General features: G+C 43.7%; 1 protein-coding gene across 1 annotated transcript; it reads left to right on the top strand.

Annotated features, from left to right (window-relative positions):
• The first annotated feature begins 6,375 nt into the window (after positions 1 to 6,375).
• LOC123517103 (Golgi apparatus protein 1-like) lies at positions 6,376 to 26,090 on the top strand. The gene is given in 22 exon segments (XM_045277002.1): positions 6,376 to 6,585; positions 8,006 to 8,044; positions 9,063 to 9,147; positions 9,150 to 9,223; positions 9,593 to 9,870; positions 10,620 to 10,779; positions 12,726 to 12,909; positions 13,856 to 14,088; positions 14,806 to 14,927; positions 15,571 to 15,820; positions 16,133 to 16,302; positions 17,206 to 17,314; positions 18,148 to 18,279; positions 18,607 to 18,704; positions 19,688 to 19,895; positions 20,425 to 20,610; positions 21,175 to 21,378; positions 22,177 to 22,296; positions 23,199 to 23,412; positions 24,675 to 24,781; positions 25,718 to 25,744; positions 25,746 to 26,090. Coding segments are annotated over 22 exon segments (3,333 nt in total). The 5' UTR covers positions 6,376 to 6,390; the 3' UTR covers positions 25,884 to 26,090.
• The last annotated feature ends 1,410 nt before the right edge of the window (positions 26,091 to 27,500 follow it).

Genomic DNA, 27,500 nt, shown 5'->3' with positions numbered 1-27,500 from the left:
GAGGGAAGTCAGCTCTCTCTCTCTCTCTCTCTCTCTCTCTCTCTCTCTCTCTCTCTCTCTCTCTCTCTCTCTCTAGTAAATATTTGGGGACATTGACTCAGGAATTGCTTATACTTAGGTGTAAGTTTACGAGAGAGAGAGAGAGAGAGAGAGAGAGAGAGAGAGAGAGAGAGAGAGAGAGAGAGACCAAACTTCCTCTTCTCATTTTCTTCTCTTCAATTCCCTTCGGCCTCGTAAGCTAAAATAATCCCTCCTCCTCTTTCTCCTCCTCCTCCTCCTCCTCCTCCTCCTCCTCCTCTTCCTCCTCCTCCTCCTCCTCTTCCTTCTGCCCATGTCAACATCTCTTGTATATTCTCCCTCCTAGAGCCAACCGGAAGTCTCTCTCTCTCTCTCTCTCTCTCTCTCTCTCTCTCTCTCTCTCTCTCTCTCTCTCTCTCTCTTGCATTGATTTTACAAGTTTAGAATAATGTTTGAGATGAATGATAATAATAATAATAATAATAATAATAATGATAATAATAACAATAATAATAATAATAGAAAATAAGCATCAAGTAAAATATTGTACTCGAAATAGAAGTTAAAAATAGTCAGAAATATCGTACACACAAAAGAAACTGACGTCGTACCTCCAGTGTTAAAAATATCGTACACACACAAAAAAAAAAAAAGATAGATAAATAGAATAGATAAATAAATAAATAACATTGTACCTTTAGAGTTAAAAATAGCTCTCACAAATATTACAAACACCTGCAGAGCGGTGTGAATATTGCAGTGAGGGTATTGCCATCCTGTGAGGCATTAATGTGGTGTACTAAAATATCAGCATTGAAGAAAATATTGATTTCGTATAAAGCGGAAAAGAAAACGTAGTACGCAAAGCATGAGTGTCGTACTCTGCAGCTGCCCGTCCTCCCTTCCCTTCCCTTCCCTTCCCTTCCCTTCCCTTCTCTCCTCACATTTTGCTTTGTCTCCCTTCCTCCACCTCCTCGTTACCTGGAAGCAAGCACGCCGGCAGTTAGCACTCCGTCACCCCACACTGGCTGTCTGACGCGCAACACTTCAGCGTGTTCAGTCTTCAGCATTATTATTATTATTATTATTATTATTATTATTATTATTATTATTATCATTATTATTATTGTTATTATTATTGCTATTATCATTGTCATCACCATTAATGTTGTTATTGTTGTTAAGTGTGTGTTTGTTTTCTTGGTGAGTGGTAGGAATGAGGGAGTTGATTTGACCTTGCGTGACCTTGTTCAGAGGATGAAGTGTGGTGAAAGGTCAGGAGATGAAGGAGGAGGAGGAGCGCGTGGGCTGGTTTGCTTTATAGAGTGAGTGGTGTGTCGTGTTTCCATGACGTCCCTTATTTGTTTGGTGGGACCGTGCCGCCCTGCGCCGCGCCGCGCCGCGCCACAACGGTCCCTGCCCTGCCCGGTGCGGGGCGACGGTAAAGGTCACTTGTCGCGTTGTTGTTGTTGTTGTTGTTGATTTCTTGGTGAGAGGTCGTCCTCAGCAGGGCGCGACTGCGTCAGGAGGTCAGGCCAGCACAAGGCCCAACAGCGGGTAGCGGCGGCGGCGGACGCGGCCTGGCTTGGGCCGCACGGTGCGCACACTGCTGAAGAAGTGCAGCAACAGCAGGCGGTGCAGCACCGCTAGGGTGGCAGCCACCACAGCGGCGGCGTCTAGTAGGGCGTGCACCACGTGCAGGCGCCGCACCATCTCCGAGTCACAGGGGGAGGTGAAGGAGTCAGCAGGGTGCAGGCCGCCGTGCTTGAAGGGGCGACAGAGGGCGCGGCGGGTGTCGCAGCAGGACCAGGGCAGTGTCTCCATCGCCTTGCCCCGCAACAGGCCGCAGCAGTGCATGGCGCGGTGCAGGCCGTCTAGCATCAGGCGGCTGTCCTCGGAGTGGTTGTACTGCCCCTGGTGGAAGGCGTACACATCCCGCAGGCCGCGGCTCAGGCCCAACGTGGCGGGCGTCCACGCCAGCGCCGTCACTGCCGCCGTCAGGCAGACCAAGTGCATGGTGTTGGTGAGGAACACCACGCCCTGCAGACGTAACCTGTCGCAGGGGTGCCTCACGCTGGCCTGCACCAGCACGGTGCGCACGGAGCTGGTGAGCAGTGCGGCGGAGCAGCAGGTCGCCAGCAGCGTCGCCGTCGAGGCGAGGTAGTGAGGTAGCAGGCGGCCCCGGCCATACAGCACCAGCCAGGCGGGACCCCGCGCCACCACGGCCGTCACCACCAGCAGCGCCCACCCGCTCACCATCACCACGCCGCGACTTCCTGCCAGTGCCGCCACGCCCCGTGCCTCCATTTCGCCCGGCCAGACGCGCCGCGACCTGGACGCCCACGGGTCAACACTCGTCATTTTGGTCGTGTTGTTTGTTATAGTTATTCATGTGCCGCAGCTGCCGCGGCGCCGCACTGCCCGGGGCGGCGCCGCGTGGTGACATCTGTCTCGCTCTGCCTCCACCCTTGACGTGCCCCCACGCCCTCCCACACCCCACCCCCAACGCCCAGGGACTGACAGCTTGTTAAGACCTTTGCCCCCGCCCCCGCCAAGCCAGCTGTGCCGCCCCGGGGGGCGCCGCGCCTGACACCTGCCTCAGGACCTTCGCCAGGCACCAGTGGCGCCCGGCACAGGACAGGTGCACCGCGCCGGGTGTGCCGGGTGCCCGTGACGCCCCCAGCAGTCACGCCTGCCGCCCGCCACCAATGATTGTGCCGCGGCCTCGCCCGCACTGACAGAGAGAGAGAGAGAGAGAGAGAGAGAGAGAGAGAGAGAGGGAGGGAGGGGAAGGAGGGAGAGAGAGAGACTTTCTCCAAACATTGATTTCCGAAATGTCATGAAAATTGAGGCAAATTGGAATATTGTTATTTGATTAGACCGAAGGTAGACTCTTGATTGATTGAGAGAGAGAGAGAGAGAGAGAGAGAGAGAGAGAGAGAGAGAGGTATTCTCTTAGTATTCATGTGTGTTGGTCGCTAGGGAGATTCTCTCTCTCTCTCTCTCTCTCTCTCTCTCTCTCTCTCTCTCTCTCTCTCTCTCTCTCTCTCATCATCTTTTATTGCTTCCTCCTCCTTCTTCTTTTCCATCTGCTTAACCTTCTTACTCTCCGTCCCCCTCCTCCTTCTCTTTCTTCTCCTTCTCTTCTATCCCGCTCTCCTCCCCGTCCTCCTCCTCCTCCTCCTCTTCCTCTTCCTCTTCCTCCTCCTCCTCCTCCTCCTCCTCCTCCTCCTCCTTCTCTTCAACCTCCTCTTCTTCCTCTAGGCCCCAAGGGAGAGAACGGTTTGCCTTTGATCTTCACAACCTCTCTTGTCCCCGAACCTCCTCCTCCTCCTCCTCCTCCTCCTCCTCCTCCTGGTGCTGCTTTCGCTCCCCTAAGTCTCTCATTCCAACTTCTTTTTCCCCTCTTTTCTCGTCATTTCTGTCCCTCGTCTCTCTCTCTCTCTCTCTCTCTCTCTCTCTCTCTCTCTCTCTCTCTCTCTCTCTCTCTCTCTCTCTCTCTCTCTCTCTCTCTCTCGTTTTTATTAGCTTTTTTTATGTATTGAGAAAGCTTATCTTAATTCTTTTTTTCTATATCCTCCTCCTCCTCCTCCTCCTCCTCCTCCTCCTCCTCCTCCTCCTCCTCCTCCTCCTCCTCCTCCTCCTCCTCCTCTTTAATTAATTGTTGTGATCCACTTTTCTTATTTTTCTTTTTCTTTCTTTCTTTTTTTTTTAGTTTTTTTAGTTTGTTTTATTTATATGTATTAATTTTATGTACTTTTTTTTCTTTTTTTTTTCAATTTCTTCAGTTTTGTGTTTGCTTTGAGACGAAGGGAAAAGTTGGACAGTAGTTAGCGAAAGTTTTAATTCAGAAATCTGGTTAGCGTTTTTTTTATCATCACTACTATTCATTCCTATTTATTTATTTATCTATTTATTTATTTATTTATTCATTTATTTATATTTGTTTACTTCTGTTTATCTATTTTATTTAACCCTTTATTGTTCAGTCGGTTTCTTGTTTAGCTTATTCGTTTTTCTTTTTGTTATTCAGTCAGTCAGTCAGTCAGTCAGTCAATCAGCCATTTATTCAGTCAGTCAGTCAGTCTTCATCCATTTAGTCAGTCAGTCAGTCAGTCTGTCAATCATCTAGTCAGTCAGTCAGTCAGTCAGTCAGTCAGTCAGTCAGCGTTTCCTTGTTATGTTAATTTCTGCTAGGTTAACCCCTTCAGTACCGTGACGCTTTTCCATATTAATTTTGGTGACTATTTGGTGATTTGATACAGCTTCAGAAACTTATGTTGGGGATTAGAATAGTGAAGACTGTGGCCATAAATCTTCTGACCTCCGTAGACTCTTCCTAATGTAGATCAAATAAATAAAATAATAATAAAAATAATAATAATAATGTCCTAGTACTGAGTTAGATAATTTAGCTGTTTTGGTAAGTTGTTTTGAAGTTATACTGTGTTTTGTTGTGTTAGTCAGTTAGCCTCTCTTAATTAACTGTCTGAGTGGTTATAGTTATATTCATAGTTAGGTTAGGGTGGTTAGTAAGACAAACAGCTGATTATGTGACGAGTTAGGTGATTAAGTAGAAGTTAGTTAGGCTGCAGTTAGTCGTTCAGATAACTAGCTATGTGTTCAGAGAGAGAGAGAGAGAGAGAGAGAGAGAGGGGGGAGTCATTGAAGCCAATAAGCCAATAAGGAAAGTCATGTCAGAAAACGGGTGCATGTTCAAAGGGTGACTGCACCAAATTACTTCTCTCCTCTGAATTAATTGAAAAGGAATGTTTGTACGTCTTCATATATTTGAGAGGCTTCATTCCCGGTGTTTGATCAGCATGGAAGGTTCTGGACGCGTGGAGGACAGGACAAGGGCGTTGGAGAAACAGAAACTCATATTGATGATAAGCGAAGTACTTGACAAGTCTCTCTTATCTTTTAATTTTGAAAACTTCCTGTAATCAGTAGTTTTTCCTAGGATGGACTAGACTTGTGACGCCTCCTTCTTGTGTTCGTGTATGTTACCTGTTTTCTAATAAATTGTCCCTTTACGTGTTTTATTTAGAAATAATTAACTTGGAAATATGTTAGAATGTCATTAGTGTGTGTATAACTATATCAATAAGTAAGCGTTGATCATCCTGGGGAAAAATACTGCGGCCCACGTAGCTAAAGCTGTCAGCGGAATGCTTTGGTTCGATCCCATTCGTATTTTTACTTGTACATACTTATTTACGAAGTCTTCATTTCTATAGATTAATTGATATGAATAGGATATAAATTTATAACGGCGATATTAATGAACAGCAAAGCAGTAATTGATGAGAAAAATGAGTCATGAATGATGAGATCCAGAGACAAGTGAGCTGCTGTAAAGACGCATCCCACTCACCTCGGGTCCTTCTGCACTCACCACTTTTATTTTCATTTATTTATTTTTTTTTCATGAAAGAAGGAAAATATGGGCAAAGGTGACAAAATTATTAAAATAAGTAAATAAACCATTATTATTTTATTAACATTAGTTGCCATGGTGATGAATGTGTAGCCTTATTTATTCCTGCTCCTGATGCGTCGTATGTAGCTCACTTCGAAGACTTTTATTTCGGTCATTCTATATAATTATTTCTTCTCTATTTCTCTATTTTCTTCTCTATTTCATTTACTCGTTTACTTATTAGTTTATTGTTGTTATTATGTATATTATTTATTTATTTATTTTCGTTTTGCATCTGGAATTAGTAGTGTTTTTGTTATTCTTTACCTAGAAACATAAAAGGTAAAAAAAAACACCACATGAAGAGAAAAGGAAAAAAGAAAATGAAAGAAAGAAAAGAGAGCAAAGACAATCACTACCACACCACACCACCACACCACTAACAAAAAACACGGACAAACACCACAAGAGAGAGAGAGAGAGAGAGAGAGAGAGAGAGAGAGCATGACAACCACACCACCACACCACACTGGAGAGAAACCAACCACCACACCACACCACCACCACCACCAACAACAACAACAACAAAAAATAAAAATAAATAAAAATAAGAAGAAAAAAACACCACAAGAGAGAAAATAAAGAAAAAAACAGAGCAAGACAACTTCCACCACACTACCACATCGCACCACCACACACACACACACACACTATCACCACCACCCAAAATAAACAGATAAATAAACAAAACAAAAATACGAAAAAAACACACCACAAGATAGAGAAAAATAAAACAAAACAAAAAAGAGAACAAAACCACCACCACCAGCACCACCACCACCACAACACCACCACCGGAGAGAAAGCGACCACCACACCACCACAGAGCCAGCCGGGGCATGGAGTGAATTTGGGGACCTGCTATTTAAACCCTCATAGCACAGCACCAGATGGGCGGGTGGGCGTGGGCGTGGGCGTGGGTGTGCGTGTGGGTGTGGGGGTGCGTGGCGGAGGTGGGGGCGGGCGTGGGGGTGGGCGCGGTGAAGCTGGCGGAGGAGGAGGACTGTAAGGAGGACATTAGGACCATTTGTAAGGACGAGGCCAGGAGTAACTTTGCCGTGCTGGAGTGCCTACAGAACGAGAGGGTGAGTGGGGGGAGTGGGGAGTGTTGAGTGAATGGGAGAGGGGGTGAGTGTTGAGTGGGTGGGAGAGAGGGAATAATGAATGGGAGATGGGGGAGAGTATTGAGAGGGGTGATTGGGGGAGAGGGGGGGAGTGTTGGATGAGGGGAGCAGTGTTGAGTGAGAGAGGCAGTATCGGGAGAGAGAGGGAAGCAGTGTTGGGTGAGTGAGGGAGTGTGTTGGGAGAGGGACAGAGTGTGTAGTGTCAGGTGAGTGGGTGTAGGGGAGTGTTGGGAGAGAAGGGAGCAGTCTAGGATGAGGTGGGGGGAGAGTATTGAGAGAGGTGTGGGAGTGGGTGGGTGTCTTGGAGGGAGGAGTGGTGTGTGGGGTGTGGATGTGTAGGTTTGAGTATAGTAAAGCTAAATTGTACCGACCTGTAGGGTGTTGTTCGCCATGCTGCCAATATCCGATCAAAACCTTCAGCCTTCACTAGTCATTGTTCTTTCATTGTAGTATTAGCAACAAATGGTGTTCTGAAAATTTTCTGACTACGTATTTCATTAAGGAGGAGGTGATGCAAATAAGTGGAGGTATTTCATAAACATGCATGACGATGTGGCATATCAGGTCAGGCGACGCAGCCACTTGACCCGAGATGGGATTTTCCGCGGGTAAGGGGGAATCAGGTCACCACGAAGGCATGCAGGTACAAATTGACTCACTTCTCATTTGGTCGCCATGTCACCACGATGGAAGGACACACGTTCGCTTCCCTTCCTACTGTGTTTGTACCGCCACACTAAGGAAAAGTCTCTCCATGCAGTGATCTTCAATGAATAAGTGGAGTTTGAGCCAATAACTGAAACAAAATGCTGTCTCATCTTATACATCTTTACTCCACTCATTATGTTAGACTGGGTGTCTTGAGAGGACTTAACAGTAAAAATCGTGTAATTAATCAGTCTCATCTTCACTTTTATAACCAGCGCCTTTACTGCGTTCAATTTACTTATGACATAATCACCTGCAGAGATCTTCATGTCTCTTGTGTCCCTCCCCTTTTTAGCAAAGTTATGCATTAAATTGAATAGAGAACTGTTTTTCTGTTTTCCTTGAAGTAATGAGAGATATGGCAGTGTCACACGGATTATTGGCTTCACCCTGTAGGCCTGTACTGTTTAGTTAATATAGGGGTTGTTGATGAGAGAGAGAGAGAGAGATGGCAGCCTAGGTGTGGATTAATATTTTCCTACTGACACTAGTAATTCATGTTATTAGAAGATTTTCGCTTGTTCTTATCAATTTGTTTTAGTCATTATCATTTATTTATTCATTTATTATATTTGTTTATATTTCCTTCAGAGCAGCACTGGGGAAGCTATCAAGTATTTCATGTATTTTGAAGCCTGTGGTAAAAGTTTGAGTAATTTATTTGTGTCCACAGAGAGACTTGCAGGATGTGGTCAGCAACAAGTGTAATCATGTAAGTTGTCTTGCGTTTATTCATTTACTTATTCATTTTCAAGCAGTTACATCAATTACAACCAGTAGATAATTTGCTCAGACCTCCTATTTTGTCAGGGTTACACTAAGATGAATTACAATAAGAAGGTAATTTTTTTTTTACTATTTTATTTTTTCAAAGGAATTACAATAAGATAATTTGAAAGGGTTCATACTGTCTAATCTTCTTTGACTTTCTTTTCTTCTTAATCCCTTCTGTGCTGGCTAATTTTTACTATGAGTTTTGGGTATGATTGGACCATTTTATTTACATTAGGAAGGGTTTATGAAGGTCAGAAGATTAATGGCCAGTCTTCACTATTTTAATCCCCCCACATAAGTTTCTGAAGTTGTATAAAATTGCCAAATAGTAAGCTGAATAAATGTGAAAATGTGTCATGGTACTGAAGGGGTTAATGTTTGCGTTGCCCACCAAATTAACCTAAGTCTCATTTCTTTACCTTCTATTTTCCAAACCTCAGGTTTTTTTTTTTTTTTTTCCTTATTATTTATTTATTTATTTTTTATTTATCTTCATGTCTACTGTTCCTAAATCTTTCTACCCTCTTCACTCATCTCATTGTTTATCTAACCTAACCTTCCAAATCTATCTCTTTTCAATTTTTCTCTATTCTTTCTTGACTTTCTCCTATTCTCAATGTTTCTCTCTATCTAACTCTTTTTAATGTTTCACTAATCTTCCTCTCCTCTCCACTACCCTCTTTGCTTCTCCTAATCATCCTTCCCTCTCCATTCCCTGCTATTGCCTCTTCCACTCCCCTCATTCCTTTCTCTAATCTTCCTCTAATCCTCCTCCCTCATTGTTTCTCCTAATCTCTCTTCCTTCTCCACTCTTCTCATTGTTTCCCCTAATCCCTCTTCCTTCTCCACTCTTCTTATTGTTTCCCTCTAATCTTCCTCACCTATCCACTCCCCTCATTGCTTCCCCTAATCTTCCGCCTCTCTCCTCTCCCCTCATTGGCTCCTCCACCCACCAGCTGCTGTGGAACTACAAGATGAACCTGACTCGCAGCGGCCGGATTGAGGAGCTGGCCAAGGGTGTGTGTGAGGAGGAACTGAAGAGAACCAGGACTGTCGGCCGGGTGTTGAGCCAGGACACACCATCTCCTGCATGACAGAAAAGCTCAATGAGATAAAGGTGAGAGGAGAGAGAGAGAGAGAGAGAGAGAGAGAGAGAGAGACGTTGGTGAGATTTTTTTTTTTTTTTTTTTTTGTGTGGGTTGTTAAAAGGATTGTTGTTGTTATTATTGTTATTTTTGTTGTCTTCTTGCATGTTTTTCTATTTCATTTTTTTTTCTATCTTTCTCTTAACCTAACCTAACCTAACCTAACCTAACCTAATCTTCACAACCTATATTTTCTCCATTTCTCTAATCTTCCTTACCTTTCACCACCACCACCACCACCACCACCACCACCACCACCACCACTCACAAACCCAACTTTCTTACCCCTCTCAGTCCAACCTAACCTAACCTAAACTAACCCCCCTTAACCCCCCCCACAGAATGAGCGCTGCCGTCAGTACCTTATCCGTCTTGCCGCCATTGTGTTCAGTGACTTCCGTTACGTGAAGAACATGGTTGACAACTGCCAGGAGGAGATACAGAACTTCAAGTGTGGCCGTGTGGAGGGGACGGGTGCCGGTATGAGGGGCCAGGGGAGCGCCGGGGAGGAGGATGAGGCACCCCCACCCAGATATGTGCACTCCCAGGGGGCCACGATTGAGTGTTTGTCTGTGCACGCGAACCAGCTTGGCGAGGCGTGCCATAAGCAGATTCTGAGGTGAGAGGGAGAGAGGGAGAGGTGAAGGGAAGGTGTGAGGGAGAAGGAATGGGAAAGGGAAAGAGAGAAGGATGAGGAAGAAGGGAAGGACAGAGTGAGAAGGAGAGGTGAGAGGAAGGGGTAAAGGAGAAGAAAAGGGAATGAGAAAGAGAGAAATAATGGATTTAGAGGGAAGAGAGAAGGAGAAGAAGAAGAGAAGGAATGGAGGAAAGACAGAGTAAGAGGGAAAGGGGAAAGGAAAGGGAAGAGGTGAGAGGAAGAGAAAAAAGGGAGTAGGAATGGGAGAAAAGAAGGAAGAAGGGAAGGAAAGGAAAGGACAGGGATAAGTAAGAGAGTAGAGATAAGAAAGAAAGAAAGGAGAAGGAGAAAAGGAGAAGGATGTAAGGAAGGAAGAAAAAGGGAGAAGGAAAGGGGTAGAAACAGAGAAGGAAGAGAAATGGAAAGGGAGAAAGAAGAGATGGAAGCAAGAGAGGAAGGGAAAGAAAGAAAGAAAGAAGGAAAAAAAGGGAAGAAGCAATAGAAAATGAAGGAGAGAAAAAGAAAAACAAGGGATAGAAATAGAAGCAAGAGGGAAAAAAAAGGGAGAAAGAAGGAAGAAGGGACAAGAATGAAAAGAGAAGAGGAAAGAAAGAAGGAAGAAGAGGGAAGGGAGTCACATTCATCACCTTACATCATCCACCAGTGTCCACATTCCCACATTGATCCACCCCTTGACAATAACACTCTATCTATCCACCTCATCCACCCAGACTGGCAGAGCTCCAATCAGACGACTTCCACCTGGACCGCCCGCTGTTCTTCTCCTGCCGTGAGGACCGGGAGAAATTCTGTGGCAAGGTGCGGAGCGGCGAGGGACGTGTGTACAAGTGTCTCATCAAGCACAAGACGGACCGTGGCATGAGCAAGGAGGTGTGTGTTGATTGACCTTGTGTTGTGTGTACCTTGTGTAACTTAGGGTGTGTGCACAGAGAACGCTGGTCTTATTGCGTGAGAAGCCAGCAGCGAGAGTTACATTATATTAACAAGTGTAAGTGTGCACAGAGGAAGCAGGTTTGAGTGTTTCCATGCAGGCAAGCAGCATCAACCAGCTATTTTGTTTTCCTGGACACTTCTTGCCTGCTTTCTCACATGAGTAGAGAGTAGACGTCTGTTTCAGGATGGACATTGAATTACTTATTAGCAAATTATTTGAGAAACCTCCATTGTGGGAAGGTCAAAATGTTCCCCCTGCCAGCTGTGATGTCACTGTACTGTGCAGTAGTGGTCTTCATGCCACAATTAGTTAAACAAATCTTTTTTGTTCTATTATCTTATCAGTTATATTTGCATCTGTGCCCTGATCACTGTTTGTGTTTATCAGCACTATGGTGCAAACTGTACCTCAAAATTTAAGGAAAGTTATTTAGTTTCTTGAAATTTCATATACAGTAAGCACCGCACTTGGTGAATCTCAGCTTGGTGAAATTCACTTTTGGCGGTAGGGTGGCCATGGACCACCGAGTGCACGCTTGGTGATTTGAATTCAAACTTGGCGGTCCCCTGGTGGCCGCACGGCGAACCACGTGGGTCCCCGGTGACGTCAGACCTCTCTCTAAACCTATCAGAACGCAGTGTGAGAGTCCCCTTCAGCTATTTTGTTTGTGCTACCCTCTGTTCTGCTAACATGGGAACGAATTCTGGCGATTTACCACCAACAGTGCAACAGGTGGTACCGGTGAGGACAATGGTGGTGGCGGCAAGGACGAAAGTGGGCGAGGGAAATGGGTGGAAAATGGGAGTTACAGCCTTTATATCATGTCTTATTAGCTTTATTTATTGTTTATTGGTCTGTTTTGTACATGTGTTCTAATATATGAAGGCAAGAGATTTTATTTCATCTCGAAAGATGGTATTCTAGGGGTCAAAAGAGTGACTTTGGCAATGACCAAAGACTGATTGAGGCATTTTTAGGCAGTTTATGTGGTATAAAGAACTCGTGCTTGGTGAAATTTGCATTTGGTGGTAGTTTTGCCAGACTAATTAATTTGCCAAGTGTTGGGGCTTACTGTATATGAATTGAGCAACCTATTAAATATATTCTGAAATTTTATTTGAGATTACCTGAGAGTAATACGACCAGTCTTTCCTGTGGTAGAATTGGGTGTTTGTGCCAGTTCCACCATGACTTTCCAAGGCGATGTTCACTTTTCTTGAGAATGTCGTTAAAAGTTGGCTCATTCTTGTATACTCAAAAAAATTGAGTTCATTTTAGGTAACTTTTTATTTCATGCATTCCTTCTTTTTTTCCTGTTCAGTTTGTATAAGTGCTCTTGAGCAGTATTAGCTCATCATCAGACAGTGTTTGTTACACACCTGATGAATCACGACTCACTGATAAAACTGCTCCACCACTGTGAATCTGAACCTACCGGCAATGGTTTCTCCCGCGAGAAAACCAGCGTTCTTTGTGTGCATACCCTTGAGCTAGTCTCATTGTTTTGGTGTTTGTCTTATTCTTTGTTATGGTACTTTTCTCTCCTCTTTTGATTCTTCTTGTGGCTGATTAAGATTTTATTGTGTCTCCCTACCCTACCCTTCCCTTCCCTTCCCTTCCCCACTTATGTCAACTTTTTATTTCTCTTTCTTCTTCTTCCTCCTCTTATTTTAATATTTTAAATCTTCCCCACCTATAACAAATTTTTTTAATTTCTTTTCCTCCTCTTCTTTATTAGTATTTCAAGAGTTCCTCACCACCTCCTTTTATTTCTCTTTCTTCCTCCTCCTTTTCTTTTTTTCAATATTTCAAGTCCCACACCCTCTCTTTAAACTTCTTCATCCTATTTTTCATTCACATTTTCACCCTCCTTGTGTTACAGTGCGCCGAGCAACTGTCAAGGCGTCAGAAGCTCACAGTGCAGGACTACAGAGCCAACAGGGGCATTGTGAGGGCATGTCGCAGTGCTATCCAGGAGAACTCATGCAGGAAGGGAAGCTCCAATGATGTGCATGACGTCAAGCTGTCCAAGATCCTGCTCTGTCTGGAGAATGCACTGCGGAAAGGTGAGAGGGAGAAGGAGAGAGAGGGAGGTTGTGGGAGGGAGATGGTGAGAGAGGGAAGGGGTACATGGGGAGAGGGAAGGAGAGAGAAGGAGAGGAAAGGGAAGGGAAGGAGACAGAGGAGAAGGAGGGAGAGAGGAAGAGAGATGAGGAGAGAGAGGCAGAGGAAAGGAGAGAGAAGCAGAGGGAAGGATGGGAGTGGAGGAAAGGTGAGAGAGAGAGAGAGAGAGAGAGAGAGAGAGAGAGAAGAAAGAGCAGGGCATGGGATGGGGAGAGGAAGAGGAAAGGATAGAGAGGGAGTACCAATAACACCTGCAAAAAAAAAAAGAAAGAAAAAAAAATCTCAGAACCACAAAAACGCACCTAAAAAACACCAACACCACCACCAAACACCATAACAAACACCTAAAACACAAAATAAGCATACCAAGGGAAAAAAATGCTTTGAAACACGCAGAACCAAGAAAACACACTGAAAAACACCAGCAATATCACAAAAACTTTAAAAAAACACAAAACGCACACAAAAAAACATTTTCAAACACCAAGAACCACTAAAACACACCCCAAAAAAACCCCACCAAAATCACCAAAACACATGAAACACCTGCCAAAATATGCAAAAACATCCTTAATCCCCTCCCCCATAGTACCCTAAGCCCACCCATCCACACAATCACACCCCCCACTCACCCCAATCATTCCACAACACCCACCCACACAAGTGCTGCAAACACACCCGAAACACACCCATCTCACACCCATAGTCACCTCAAACACACACTCGAAATACACACCCCCATACACACACCCAAACAATCACCCCACCCACACACCCCACCCCCTACCAAACACCCCAGTCACCCCACAACACCCACTCACCCACACCAACCAAACACCCCAAACACACCCGAAGAATCACCCTAGACACCCCAATCACCCCTCACAGGCGCCAACATAGACGGATCCTGCCGTGACGAGATGCTGGCCCACCGCAGACAATTGATGGAGGACTACAAGCTGTCCCCGGACCTGGTGGTGGCGTGTCAAAGGGAGCTGGACCAGTTGTGTCACGGCGGCATGGTGTCTGAGGGCGGCGGGAGGACTCTGCACTGTCTGATGAAGCATGCACGGTCACACAAGACTGGCAGGAAGAGAGTTACTGATGAGTGTAAAAGGGAGGTGAGTCTGGCAGGTTCTGGTGATTCAGTCTTAAAATTGTGGTGAATAAACTTTTACCTATCTATCTGTCAGTGGAGTAAAGAAAGGGAGAGAGACAAGAGTTAATGGTGAGTGAAGGAGGGTCTAGTGTGTGTGTGTGTGTGGGGGTGGGGCTGGTTTTGGAGGTAAATGAATGTGTTTTGGATCTGTGTGTGTGTGTGTGTGTGTGTGTGTGTGTGTGTGTGTTGTGGGTAAAAAAAAGGAAGAAAGAAAGAGTTAAGGGTGAGTGGATGAGGATCTGTGTGTGTGTGTGTGTGTGTGTGTGAGAGAGAGAGAGAGAGAGAAGTGGTATTGAAATCAGATTACAAGATTATGAGAACAAAAACAAAAAGATGAGGACTATGGCAATAATGTAAGCTTAACTAACTCATTCACCTGAAACTTATCATTAATACAAGCTTACTAACACATTCACACTCTCACTCACTCACTCACTCACTCACTCACTCACTCACTCGAAACAGCAACAATACTCATACATGCTTACTAATTCACACACACACACACACACACACACACACACACACACACACACACACACACACACACACACACACACACACACACACACACACACACACACACACACATTCATTCAAAACAGCAATAACAAACTCACTAAATCACTCACTCACTCACTGACTGACTCACTCACTCACCCTCCCCTCTCCCCCACAGCTGGAGAAGGTGGTGAAGGAGACAGACGCTGGGGAAGATTGGCGTGTGGACCCTGTCTTACACGAAGCTTGCCATGCTGTTGTCGACTCTTCTTGCAAGGATGTTATGGGGGGCAATGCAAGGTGTGTGGGGGGCTGTAGGGTTGGGGGGGTAGAGGGTGTGTGTTAGGGGTTAGGTGTTTGTGTGGGGTGGGTTTGTTGGGGTGTAGAAGGTGTGTTTAAATGTAAGAATGGATTTTCTTTTTTCTTTCTGTTTTTCTTCTCTCCTTTTTTTTTTCGGTGTTAAAGAATGATAGGGTAAGATGTTACATATTTTTCTTCTTCTTCTTGTCCTCTTCCTTTTTCTCCTCCTCCTCCTCCTCTTCCTTTTCTTCTCTTCCTTTTCCTTCTCCTCCTCTTTTTCTCCTCCTCCTCCTCCTCCTCCTCCTCCTCCTCCTCCTCCTCCTCCTCCTCCTCCTCCTCCTCCTCCTCCTCCTCCTCCTCCTCCTCCTCCTCCTCCTCCTCCTCCTCCTCTCTCTCTCTCTCTCTCTCCTCCTCCTCCTCCAGTTGAAGATACTCATGTTTTTAAGAGTATTTTTAGGGTTGTGGTGATAAATTGGCAAGCATTCTAGTTGATTAAAAGGAGAAACTGTCTTGAGAACCTGGTTAGTTGTCTCTGTGGCCTCGGAAAATTTGTCACAGTAAGACAATAAGGCGTTTCTGAATGCAGGCATCTATCTATCACACCCCAACGCACCCCACACCTCTCCTCTCTCTCTCTCCCCAGGGTGATGCGGTGTTTAATGCGACACCTGGAGACACCGGAGATGACGTCAGGGTGTGAGGCGGCACTGCTGGAAATACAGTACTTTGTCTCCCGGGACTGGAAGTTGGACCCTCAGTTACATAAGGCGTGTGTGGAGGACGCTACAAGACTCTGCCGCGCCAAGAAGGACTGGGCGGAAAACTCTGCAGAAGGGGTCCAAGTGCTTCCGTGTCTCTTCAGATATGTGTACCATCCCACTGCTGAGCTCAGGGTGTGTGTGTGTGTGTGTGTGTGTGTGTGTTTGATTCTATTCTGTTTTTCTTGTTTTTTTTTCTAATTTGTCGTTTTTTATTTAACTTTGTGTGTGTGTGTGTGTTTTTTGCATTTTATCCTTTTATTTTTTCTTCATTTTTACTTATTTATTCATTTTTATTGTTTATTCATGTTTGCTATTCTTTTGTACTTTGTTTTTGTTCAATTTTGTATTTCCACGGAATTTGTGTATATAACTTTGACCATTTCCTCTCTCCCCCCACACACACACGACAGTCTAGGCTAAACACACTCCTTTTCTCCCTGGCAGCTGAACCCGATCTGTGGGCAGGAGGTGCAGAGGGTGATGCATGAGAGGGCCTCCTATGTGGACCTGCACCCTGATATAGAGATGGCCTGCATGGAACACCTGGCCCAGCTCTGCTCCCAAAACACTGGACCCAAGGAAGAAATGACGTGTTTGCAGGATAATCTGGAGAAGTGGGTGTTTGGTGGAGTTTTGGGGGGGTTTGGTGGTGTTTTGGTGGTGTTTTGTGGTTTTGGGTGGTGTTTAGGGGTGTTGGGTGGTTAAAAGTGTGTGTGTGTTTGTGTTTGTATGTTTTGTAATGTTTTTCTTTTATTTCTCCGGGAAGTGAGTGTGTGTGTGTTGGAAATTTTTGAAAAGTATTGTTTCGTTTGGTTTCTTGTTTTTCTTTCTATCCTGCTTTCATTCTCTACCATCTCTTCCTTTCTTTCCTTTCTCCATCCTTTAATTGTCTGTTGTGACTCTTACCACCATCTCCTTCCCTTCTTTCATTGCCTCTCTTTTCCTTCCCCTCCTCTCCCTTCTCTCACTCTCTCTTCCTCTCTCATCATAATTATAACTCCCTTTCTCTTCTCTCCTTTGTTCATTTTCCCTCTTCCCTCCATCTCTTTTCTTAATCTCTCTCTTTCTCTTCCTCCTTCCCTTCTCTCCTTCCTTCTCTCTTTTCCTCCATCTCTTCTCTTAATCTCCCCTTCTTCCTTTTTCTCTTCTTTCCTTGCATTTCCCTCTTCCCTTCCTCTCTTCCTTTTAATTCAGTTGTAACTCCTTCCTTCCCTTCTCCCTGTGTTTATTTCCCACCTTTTTCCTATTTTCCTTCTCCCTTCCTGTCTTCTTCCCTTCTCCTTCCCTTCTTTCCTTCCCTCCCTCTCCATCTCTCCCTCCTTTTCATCATAATTGTAACTTCCTCCTTCCCTTCTCTCTTTCTCTCTGTCCCTCTTTCCCTCCATCTCTCCTCTTAATCTCCTCGTCCTCCTTTTATCACAATTGTAACTCTTCTTCCCTCTCCCTCTTCCCTCTGTCTCTCCCTTCTCTCACCACCACCACCACCACCATCTCTCTCACCACTCTCTCTCTTTCAGGCTGGGCAGGGAGTGCAAGGAGGTGGTCAGCAACTACACAGAGGCCGAAGCAAAGGATGTCAGGCTGAACTCAGATGTCATGACCCACTGCTCTGTTCCTGTCACCAAGGTGTGTATTGACCTAGTTGTGGTTTACAGGAGGGGAGTAAACTGATGGTGTCCTGTCTCTATATATTTTATCAAGTTTCTCCTTACAAGTCTGCACAGTTCCAGCCATTACAATCTCCTCGTCAAGTTTATTCCAGTCGTTCACAACTCTTTGAGGGAAACTGCTTTTTCACATCTCTTCTGTGTGTGTGTGTGTGTGTGTGTGTGTGTGTGTGTGTGTGTGTGTGTGTGTTTCACTGTTTGATCTGCTGCAGTCTCTGACGAGACAGCCAGACATTACCCTACGGAGCGAGCTCAGAGCTCATTATTTCTGATCTTCGGATAGGTCTGAGACCAGGCACACACCACACACCGGGACAACAAGGTCACAACTCCTTGATTTACATCCCGTACCTACTCACTGCTAGGTGAACAGGAGCTACACGTGAAAGGGAACACACCCAAATATCTCCACCCGGCTGGGGAATCGAATCCCGGTCCTCTGGCTTGTGAAGTCAGCGCTCTAACCACTGAGCTACCGGGCGTGTGCGCGTGTGTGTGTGTGTGTGTGTGTGTGTGTGTGTGTGTGTGTGTGTGTGTGTGTGTGTGTGTTACCTGTTCATTCTTCTTTTTTTTTCTTTTTTTTTCTTTTCTTTTTTTTCTATATTTTTACCATTCATGCATACCTCCTCACCCTCTCACATCCTCACACACACACACACACACACACACACACACACACACACACACACACACACACACACACACACACACACACACACACATGACACTTACACCCTCTCTCACACACTCTCCCTCTCCCTCACACTCTCTCTCTCTCTCTCTCTCTGACAGATGTGCTCGGAGGTGGCCCAGCAGCGGGGGGGTGAGGGGGACACCACGCTAATGGACTGCCTCATCCGACACAAGAACTCTGAGGCCATGCAGGGACAACTCAAGTGTCGCATTGTGATTGAGCACTTCCAGGTGTGGTTTTTTTTTTTTTTTTTTTTTTTTTAAGGTTTATTGTGAATTTTGGTTTGTGTGCATTTTTTAGGGGAGGAAGTGAGTGAATGAGTGAGTGAGTGAGTGAGTGAGTGAGTGAGTGAGTGAGTCAGTCAGTTAGTCCATGTATGAAACACACACACACACACACACACACACACACACACACACACACACACACACACACACACACACAGAGAGAGAGAGAGAGAGAGAGAGAGAGAGAGAGAGAGAGAGAGAGAGAGAGAGAGAGAGAGAGAGAGAGAGAGAGAGAGAGAACAGCCCCCTAATCAGTGTTGTGTGTTTCAGTTGCTGAGTATGAAGGACTACACATTTAGCCCCAAATTTCGAGAGGCTTGCCAGGGAGATGTGGCGTCCCTTTGTAGCAGAAACAAGCCCAAGAATAAGTAAGCCTCGTCTGTGTGTGTGTGTGTGTGTGTGTGTGTGTGTGTTTTTATCTCTTATTGCTGTTTTTAAGTGTGTTTCCATTTCTCTTTTCGTTTTCTCCTTCCTTCCTTTTTCCTGCCTTGTGTGTGTGTTTGTGTGTTGCCTGTGTTATTTTTTTTATCTCATGTGTTGTTTTAGTGTGTTTGTCTCTTGTTATTGCTGTTTTCGAGTTTTCCTGCATTTCTCTTTCTCTTTTTTTTTTCCTTTCTTCCTTTTTCCCTTTCGTGTGTGTGTTTGTGTGTTGCATGCGCCATTTTTTATCTCTTGTTGTTTTCAAGTGTGTTTCTTTGTTTCTCTTTCAATTTTCCTCTCTTCTTCATTTTTTTCCTGTTTTTTCCTTTCTTGTGTGTGTTTGTGTGTTGCATGTGCCATTTTTTATCTCTCTTGTTATTGTTGTTTTTGAGTGTTTCCTTGTTCCTCTTTCCTGGTTTCTCTTTCCCTTTTCCTCCTCTTTTTCCTTCCCTTTTTTCTTTTCTCCTGTTGTATGTGTTGTTTTGTTGTTTGTTTTTCTCTCTTTCTTATTGATGTTTTTTTAGTGTGTTTCCTTATTTCTTTTTCCTGGCTTTTTCCATTTTTCTTCCTCCTTCCTTCCCTTTTTCCTTTTCCTCCTTTTATGTGTGTGTTGTGTGTGTGTGTGTGTGTGTGTGTTTGATCTCTCTTTTTATTATAGATGCTTTTGAAAGTGTTTCCTGGTGTCTCTTTCCTTCTCCTTCCTTTTTCTTTTTTTTCCTTTTTCATGTCTTTGGGTTCTTTCCCTTTTCCTCCCTCCTTCCTTCCTTTCTTCACATTTTCTTTCCTTTTCTCTATCTTTTCCTCACTTTCATATAATCCCTCTCACCTATTTTTGTTTTATTTATTTATCTTTTATTTTTGTCTCTCACATATCCAGGTTCCTCTCTCCTCTCTCCCTTACTCACCCTGACACACACTCTCTCACCCCCAGAGCTGATGTGATAGAGTGTCTGAGTGGTCATGTTCGCAATGCTGTGCTGCGCGACATCACACACCAAGTCAGCAGGCAGTGTCGACAACAGCTGCGCCAACAATTGCTGCAACGTCATGAGGACATTCGCCTGGATCCTATGCTGCAAAATGGGTGTAGCAGGGATATCGCCAAGTTCTGCAAGGGTGTGGCATTTGGCAGGGGTGCGGTGAGTTGTGTGTGTCATCTCCGTAGTCTGTTTTCAAAGGGCTCTAGTTGAAGTGACATGGGTTTTTAAGGGTGTTTCTGTGGTTCTAGTGACATGTTAATAAGTTTTCTGGATTATCAATAGGACAAACACTCTTTAGAACTTGGCTGATGGTCTCCGTAGTCTGTTTTCAAAGGGTTTTAGTTGAAGTGACACAGGTTTTTAAGGGTGTTTCTATGATTCTACTGACATATTAACAAGTTTTCTGTATTAGCAACAGGACAAATACCCTTTATAACTTGGCTAAATGGTTTCTAGTCTATTTTCAAAGGGTTCTACTGAAGTGACACAGGTTTTTAAGGGTGTATCTGTGATTCTAGTGACATGATGACAAGTTTTCTGCATTATGAACAGAACAAATACTCTTTAGAACTCAGCTAATGCTCTCTATGGTCTTTGAAAATTGGTCGCAGTGAGAGAGGGAAGCATTTGTGAATATGTCTGCAAATCTTATCTCTGACCCATAACCCATCACCCCATTCCCCCATAGGTCCTGGAGTGCCTGCGGACCCACAAGGCGAACATCAGCATACAGTGTCACCGCCGGCTGTTTGTGAGGGAGCAGGAGGAGCTACAGGACCCAGGGACAGATGTGGTGCTGATGGCCGCGTGTAGGCAAATGGTTGACCGCTACTGTCATGATGTCAACTCAGAGAAACTGCTGCAGTGTCTTAAGGTGTGTTGTGTGTGGTGGTGTGGTGTGGTGTGGTGTGGTGTATGATGGTGTGTGATTGTAGTGGTGTGGTGTGGTGTTGTGTTGTGTGATTGTAGTGGTGTGGTGTGGTGTTGTGTGGTGTGTTGAGTTGTGATGTGTTGTGGTGGTGGTGGTGGTGGTGCTGTAGTGGTGTGTGTGTTGTGGTGTTGTGGGATCTGTTGAACTATTTTTCTTTTATTCGCCAATTCAGAGAAGGTGTTGCAGTGTCCTGAGGTGTGTGTGGTGTTGTGGGGGTAGTTCTCTCTCTCTCTCTCTCTCTCTCTCTCTCTCTCTCTCTCTCTCTCTCTCTCTCTCTCTCTCTCTCTCTCTCTCTCTCTCTCTCTCTCTCTCTCTCTCTCTCTCTCTCAATCTTACCTTACCTTACCTAAGAAAAAAAGCAGAAAAACATCACCAGCACCAAACAAAAATGAGAAAATAAAAATAAATAAATAAATAAATAAATAAATTGTCCCCTCACCAAAACCCACACCTTCCCATCTTCCCCTTCACCAGTCCTTCCGTCACAAGTCCCCCCTTCACCAACAGAGCAACAAGGAGGCGCTGAATTTTGAGGGTGGGTGCAGGGCGGTGGTGATGAGGCGTCTCGTGGAGCAGACCACCGACACTCGCCTCAACCCTGACCTCCTCCGGGCCTGCAGACACGACATGGCCAAGTTCTGCAGCGGCCTGTTCGAACGAGCCAATGCATCCAGTGTGGAGCTCAATGGCCTGCTGACAGAGTGCCTTAAGGTCCGTTTTTGGGGGTGTTTCTATGTGTTTTTGTGTGTGTGTTTTTTTTTGAGGGTGATTTATATATTCTTTCTCTCTCTCTCTCTCTCTCTCTCTCTCTCTCTCTCTCTCTTTTCTGATGTATTTAGTTTTTTTCTTATTTATGTATTTATCTTTTTGTTTTATTTGTCTACTTATTGATTTATTAACTTTTCCTCCTGTCTTTTCTTTCATTTTTTGTTCACTACTTTTTCCTCTTTCTTTTACTTTTCCTTATTTTTATTTATTTATTTATTTATATTTTTGTATTCTAAGGTTCTAGTGAAATTTGTCATACTTTTCTAATCTGTTCACTCCTCCTCCTCCTCCTCCTCCTCCTCCTCCTCCTCCTCCTCCTCCTCTATCCCTGCCACACCTTACCACACCCTACCATACCTCTACCACACTTCTACCACCCCCCACCCCCCCCCACCACATACCTACCATCCTCTGCCACATCCTCACAACACACCCACACCACATCCCTGCCACATTCCTTCCCCACCCCTGCCACACCCACACCACACACCCGTCACATCCCACCACACCCGTCACACCCCCATTACATCCCACCACATCCCCACTACACCCCACCACACCCCACCACACCCCCACTAAATCCCTGCCACATCCACACCACACCCACTTCCCCATCCTTACCTCTACCATACCCAAAATACCCCTTCCTCACCACATCCACATTGCACCCCACCACACCCCATCACACCCCCACCACACACCCCTTTCCCACCTCACCACACCACTACCACACCCCAACAGGAGCAGCTGCCGACACGCAAGCTGAGTACTCCTTGCCGCAGCCGTGTGGTGTCGCTGGCCCGCACTGCAGCGCTCAACTACCGCATGGACCCCATACTGGTGGAACGCTGCCGGTCTGATGTGAGTCCTGTGTGTTGTGGCCCTGCATGTTTTTCTTCCTGTGTTTTTGCGTTTGTTTTCTCATACCGTGAAGACTCAATACTCAAATGTCTTGGGGTCGAACTTTTCAATACTCAAACGCAGAAATTTGACTTGGTATGTGAAAAAATGATCTGGTACTCAAACGTCTGCACTCATGGTTGTAAACAAAGCATTCTAGCCGCTCTATGTGGCTCTTATCTCAAATTATTATTATTAGTAGTTTCATTTCTCTCTTTCTCTCCCTGACTCTCAAAATTAAAATTACTATTGGCTCATTTCTGTCTCTCCCCCTTCACCTGCTGCTATCCCTCCCCATCCCATCCTCTATCATCCACTGACCCTCCACCTGCCACCCACTGTCCCCTTCCCCATCACTCACCACTCTCCCCTCCCCTCTCTTTTTTTTTTTTTTTTTATACTAGAGGGAAAGCCAGCCAAGGGCAACAAAGTAAAAAAAAAAAAAAAAAAAGGCCCACATGATTGCTAGTTGCCTTAGCCCCTTCAGTATCATGACGTATTTTCTTGTTCATTCTGGTTACTATTTGGTGATTTTATACAGCTTCAGAAACTTATGTGGGGGATTAGAATAGTGAAGTCTGTGGCCATTAATCTTCTGACCTCCATAGACCCTTGCTAATGTCAATAAAATGGTCTAATCGTACACAAATCTCAAGGTAAAAATGTGTCCCAGTACTGAAGAGATTAAAATAGTGAATACTGTGGCCATTAATTTTCTGACCTCCATTGACCCTTCCTAATGTCAATCAAATGGTCTAATCATACGTAAATCTCTAGGTAAAAATGTGTCCCAGTACTGAAAGGGTTAAAGATCCAAAATTTAGCCAAAAGTGAGTCACCTGCCACTGTTTCCCACCCCCCAGATGAATGTACTGTGCCAGAACGAGGCAGACAACCACATGGAGGAGTGTCTCAAGTTGGCCTTCCAGCAAGAGAAGCTCCGATCTGAGAAGTGTCGCCTGCACCTGGCCCACATCATCGAGACACAGCGTGCCGACCTCTCTGCCGACCCATTCCTCAACCAAGTGTGTGGCGTGGATGACAACAAGTTCTGCACTGGCATGGAGAGCGGAACACGTGGGTGGCTTATTTTTTTTCTTTCTTTCTTTCTTTCTTTCTTTCTTTATTTTTTTCCCCTTTAATGTTGTGGCATTTTTTTTTTCTCCCTTTATTTATTTATGGTTCACTATTGTTTTTTTTTTCTTATTTCTTTTTGGTTTGTTTCGTGTTGTCTTTTCTTTTTTCTTCCTTTCTTTTATTAATATTCAGAACATGTGGGTAGCCTTGTTGTTGTTGTTGTTGTTGTTGTTGTTCTTCCTTTTTTCTTAGTTTTGGTTTGTTCATTGTTGCATTTTCTTTTCTTTTTCTTTTTCTTTCTTGATTTTACTGATACTTAGAACATGTGGGTAGCTTTGTTCTTGTTCTTGTTGTTCTTGTTCTTCCTTTTTTTCTCTTTTGGCTAGTTTCTTGTTCCATTTTGTAGTTTATTTTCTTTTTCTTTTTTATTGATACTCAAGATGTGGATGGCTTTGTTCTAGTTCTCTTTATTGTTCTTCTCTTTAGTTTTATAGTTCATTTTGGTTTGTTTCATTTTTCCTTTCTTTTATTAATATTCAGAACATGTGGATGGCTCTGTTGTTGTTGTTGTTGTTGTTGTTGTTGTTCCTTTTCTTTCTTAGTTTTGGGTCATCATTGATTTTTTCTTTCCATTTTTATTTTTTATTTTATTGAGACTTGGAAGATGTGGCTGACTTTGTTCTTCTTGGTTCTTGTTGTTGTTGTTGTCATTGTTGTTGTTGTTATTGTTCCCTTTTCTTTTTGTTTTGGCTTGTTGATTTTTTCTTTCCATTTTTCGTTTATTGAGATTTAGAAGATGTGGCTGACTTTGTTGTGCTTGTTCTTGTTCTTTTTCCTTGTTTTTTCTTAGCTGGTTTTGGTTTGTTAGTTTTTTCTCTTCTATCACCCATTACCCAACTTCGCTTCTCCAAACTTAGTAATATTTCAAGCCTTACTATGATTTCTCTTCTAATTTTTCAAGGCTTACATTTATTTCTCTTCTAAATATATCAAGATTTTATATTTATTTCTCTTCTACCTCTTTTTCAAGGCTAATTATATCTCATCTATTCTTTTCAAGGGATCCAGTTATTTCTCATCTAATATTTCAAAGCTTACAATGATTTCTCTTCTAAATATTTCAAGGCTCATAGTTACTTGTTTCCATCTGAACATTTCAACCCATTATTTCCCTTATTTTTTCAAGGGACACTTTTATTTCTCTTATTTTATCAAGGGATACAATTGTTTCTCCTCTGTCACCCACCACCTCCCTCCTGCAGATTTCTCATGCCTTTTGGATGTGCTGGACCGCAACCCCCAGGGCCTCAACTCAGATTGTCGAGAGGCATTGAGGAAGAGGCAGGAGATGTACAGTGCTGCCATCAAGGTGAGAGAGAGAGAGGGAGAGGAAGGGGGAGTAGGTACAGTGCTGCCATAAAGGTAAGAGAGGGAGGGAGAGGAAGAGGAAGGGGAGGAAGTACAGTACTACCATCAAGGTGAAAGAGAGAGGGAGAGGGAAAGGGAAAGGGAGGAGACACAGAGCTGCTATCAAGGTAAGAGAGGGAGAAGAAGAGGAAGATGAAGAGGAAGAGGGAGAGGGAGGTGTGGTTTGTAGCATTGGAGGGATGGAAGTGTAAAGGAGAAGATGAGAAATTGCACAATGAGGATAAAGGGAAATGAGAGAATGGAAGAGAGAGAGAGAGAGAGAGAGAGAGAGAGAGAGAGAGAGTTGTGTAATGAGTTATGATGGAGAATTTTGTTTAGTTTTAGTAGATTAAATTTAGGAAGTTATTAATGTAAGGTGTTATAGCATTGATTATCCAGTCTTTTTTTTTTTTTTTCATGCAAGAGGGAAAGCTGATCAAGGGCAACAAAAAGTATGAAAAAGTATAAGAAAAAGGTCCACTTGATTGCCAGTTCCCTTAAAGATCCAAGAATTAGCCAAAAGTCAGGGACAAATGTCTTGAAACTTCCCTCTCAACCTCTTCAGTGCCATGACGCATTTTCATATTCATTCTGCTTACTATTAGGCAGTTGTATACAGCTTCAGAAACTTGTGTGTGGGAGATTAAAACAGTGAAGACTGTGGCCATTAATCTTCTGACCCCCAAAGATCCTTGCTAATGTCAATAAAATGGTCTAATTGTACACAAAACGTATGGTAAAAATGTGTCATAGTTTGTATTGAAGGGGTTAAAAGAAGTGAAGTCATAGAAAGATGGAAATACAGAACCAGGTAGAGAGTTCCAGACTATACCAATCACAATAAACCCAACCCAACCCAACCTAACCTAACCTAACCTAATCCAATGCAACCCCTCAGATGACCAACATTGGGTCGATGAGTGATCCTGGTGCGGCACGTCAACGCCTCGACGGAGAGGACGTACCTGCTGGTGGTGCTGTTTGTGTTGGTGGGCGCCATCTTCATCGGGGGCCTTTTCTGTGGAAGGGTCACCAAGCGAACCAAGTTTCTCAAGGATAGATAAAAGATTGTTGGTCCCTTCTCCTTTTCCCTCCTCCTCTTTCACTCTCTGCCTTGCTTATCCCTGCCTTTATCCTCACCGTTATCCTTTTGTTTTTATTTTCCTCTATTTCTCTTTTAATTCTTTTTCTTTTTGTTTTTCTCTTCCTCTGTTTCTCTTTTAATTCCTCTCCTTTATCTTTTTCTTTTCTCTTCACCTATTTCTTCTTTAATTCATCTCTTTATTCTTTTTTTTTCTTTAAATCTTTTAATTCCTCTCTTTATCCTTTTTGATTTTCTCTTCTTCTATTTCTCTTTTAATTCTTCTCCTTATCCTTTTGTTGTTTTCCTTATCTCTTACTTTCTCATTTCTTAATCCTTGTCCCCTCTTTTTTCTAATTCTTCTTATCTCTTCTTATCATTTCCCTCCTCTTATTCTCTCCCTTTTATATTCCTTCCCTTATATTTCTCCATATCCTTTGTTATTGCTTTCCTCTTCATTTCTCCCTCTGTTGTTAATTCTTTTTTTTTTTTTTTTTGTCATATTTTTGTTCTTTAATTTTCTTTGTTTTGTTTTTTTCATTTCTTAATCTTTCATTTCCTTTTTTTTCTATCATCTTTGTTCCCTATTAGTTCATATTTTTTGTCTTGGATTCTTGTTTTCTCTTCTCCTCTTTTATCTCTAGTCCTTCTCCTTATCTTCCTCCTTTATTTCCTTCATTTATTAATTCAATGACCCCTGTCTTTGATTCTCACTCACATTCCCTTTCTTATATACATTATCCTCCTCCTCCTCTTCTTCCTTTATCCTTCTATCTCTCTCCTTCATTTAATCATCTGTTCATCTCTTTACGTAATCATCTTCAATTTTGTGTATATCAACCAAACACACATTATGCATTTTCTTATTGTTGTATTTTATTTCGGTCTAATTTTAATCAGTTTAGTTTGTGCTTTTTGGTTGCAGTTTTTTAATTTCCGCTTCTGCTCACGCACACACATTGTAACGCTGAAACATAACCTTAAGAAAAAGACATTACAACATTATGGGTGGATTAAAGTGTTGTCAAGTGATATATTAAGGTGCTTTGACGTGCTGCACCTCTGAGGCACCAAGACTGTCCGTGTGTGTGTGTGTATGTGTGTGTGTGCTGCACGTGGCATTAGTTTGGCATTGAATTAGTAAGGCATTATACTGAGAGAGGGAGAGAGAGAGAGAGGGAATGTGTGGGTGGGTATGAGTAGAAAGTAAAGTTATATTCTATATTTTCAAGAGGGTCTAGTTGAAGTGACATGGGTTTCTAAAGATGTTTTTAGTGTTTTAGTGACAGATTAATGGTTTTTTTTATCACTGACTGGAGAGAGAGAACAAAAGGGAAGGAAGAAAGGGGTGAAAAAAGAAGGGAAAGGAACGGACAATAGGAAAAATTAATAGAAAGGAGTGTTTTTATTGTTTTAGTGACTCTAGTGAGGTTTCTGCATTACTGACTGGAGATAGAGGAAAAAGGAAGGAAAAAAGGGATGAAAACAGAAGGGAAAGGAAGGGACAAGAAAAATTAATGGGAATGAATGTTTTTACTGTTTTAGTGATACATTAGTGAGGTTTCTGCATTATTAACTGGAGAAATAGCCTTGAAAACCT

The sequence above is a fragment of the Portunus trituberculatus genome, chromosome 6 (assembly GCF_017591435.1).
Source record: "Portunus trituberculatus isolate SZX2019 chromosome 6, ASM1759143v1, whole genome shotgun sequence".
NCBI lineage: Eukaryota > Metazoa > Arthropoda > Malacostraca > Decapoda > Portunidae > Portunus > Portunus trituberculatus.
This window is presented reverse-complemented; position numbering and strand designations above follow the sequence as displayed.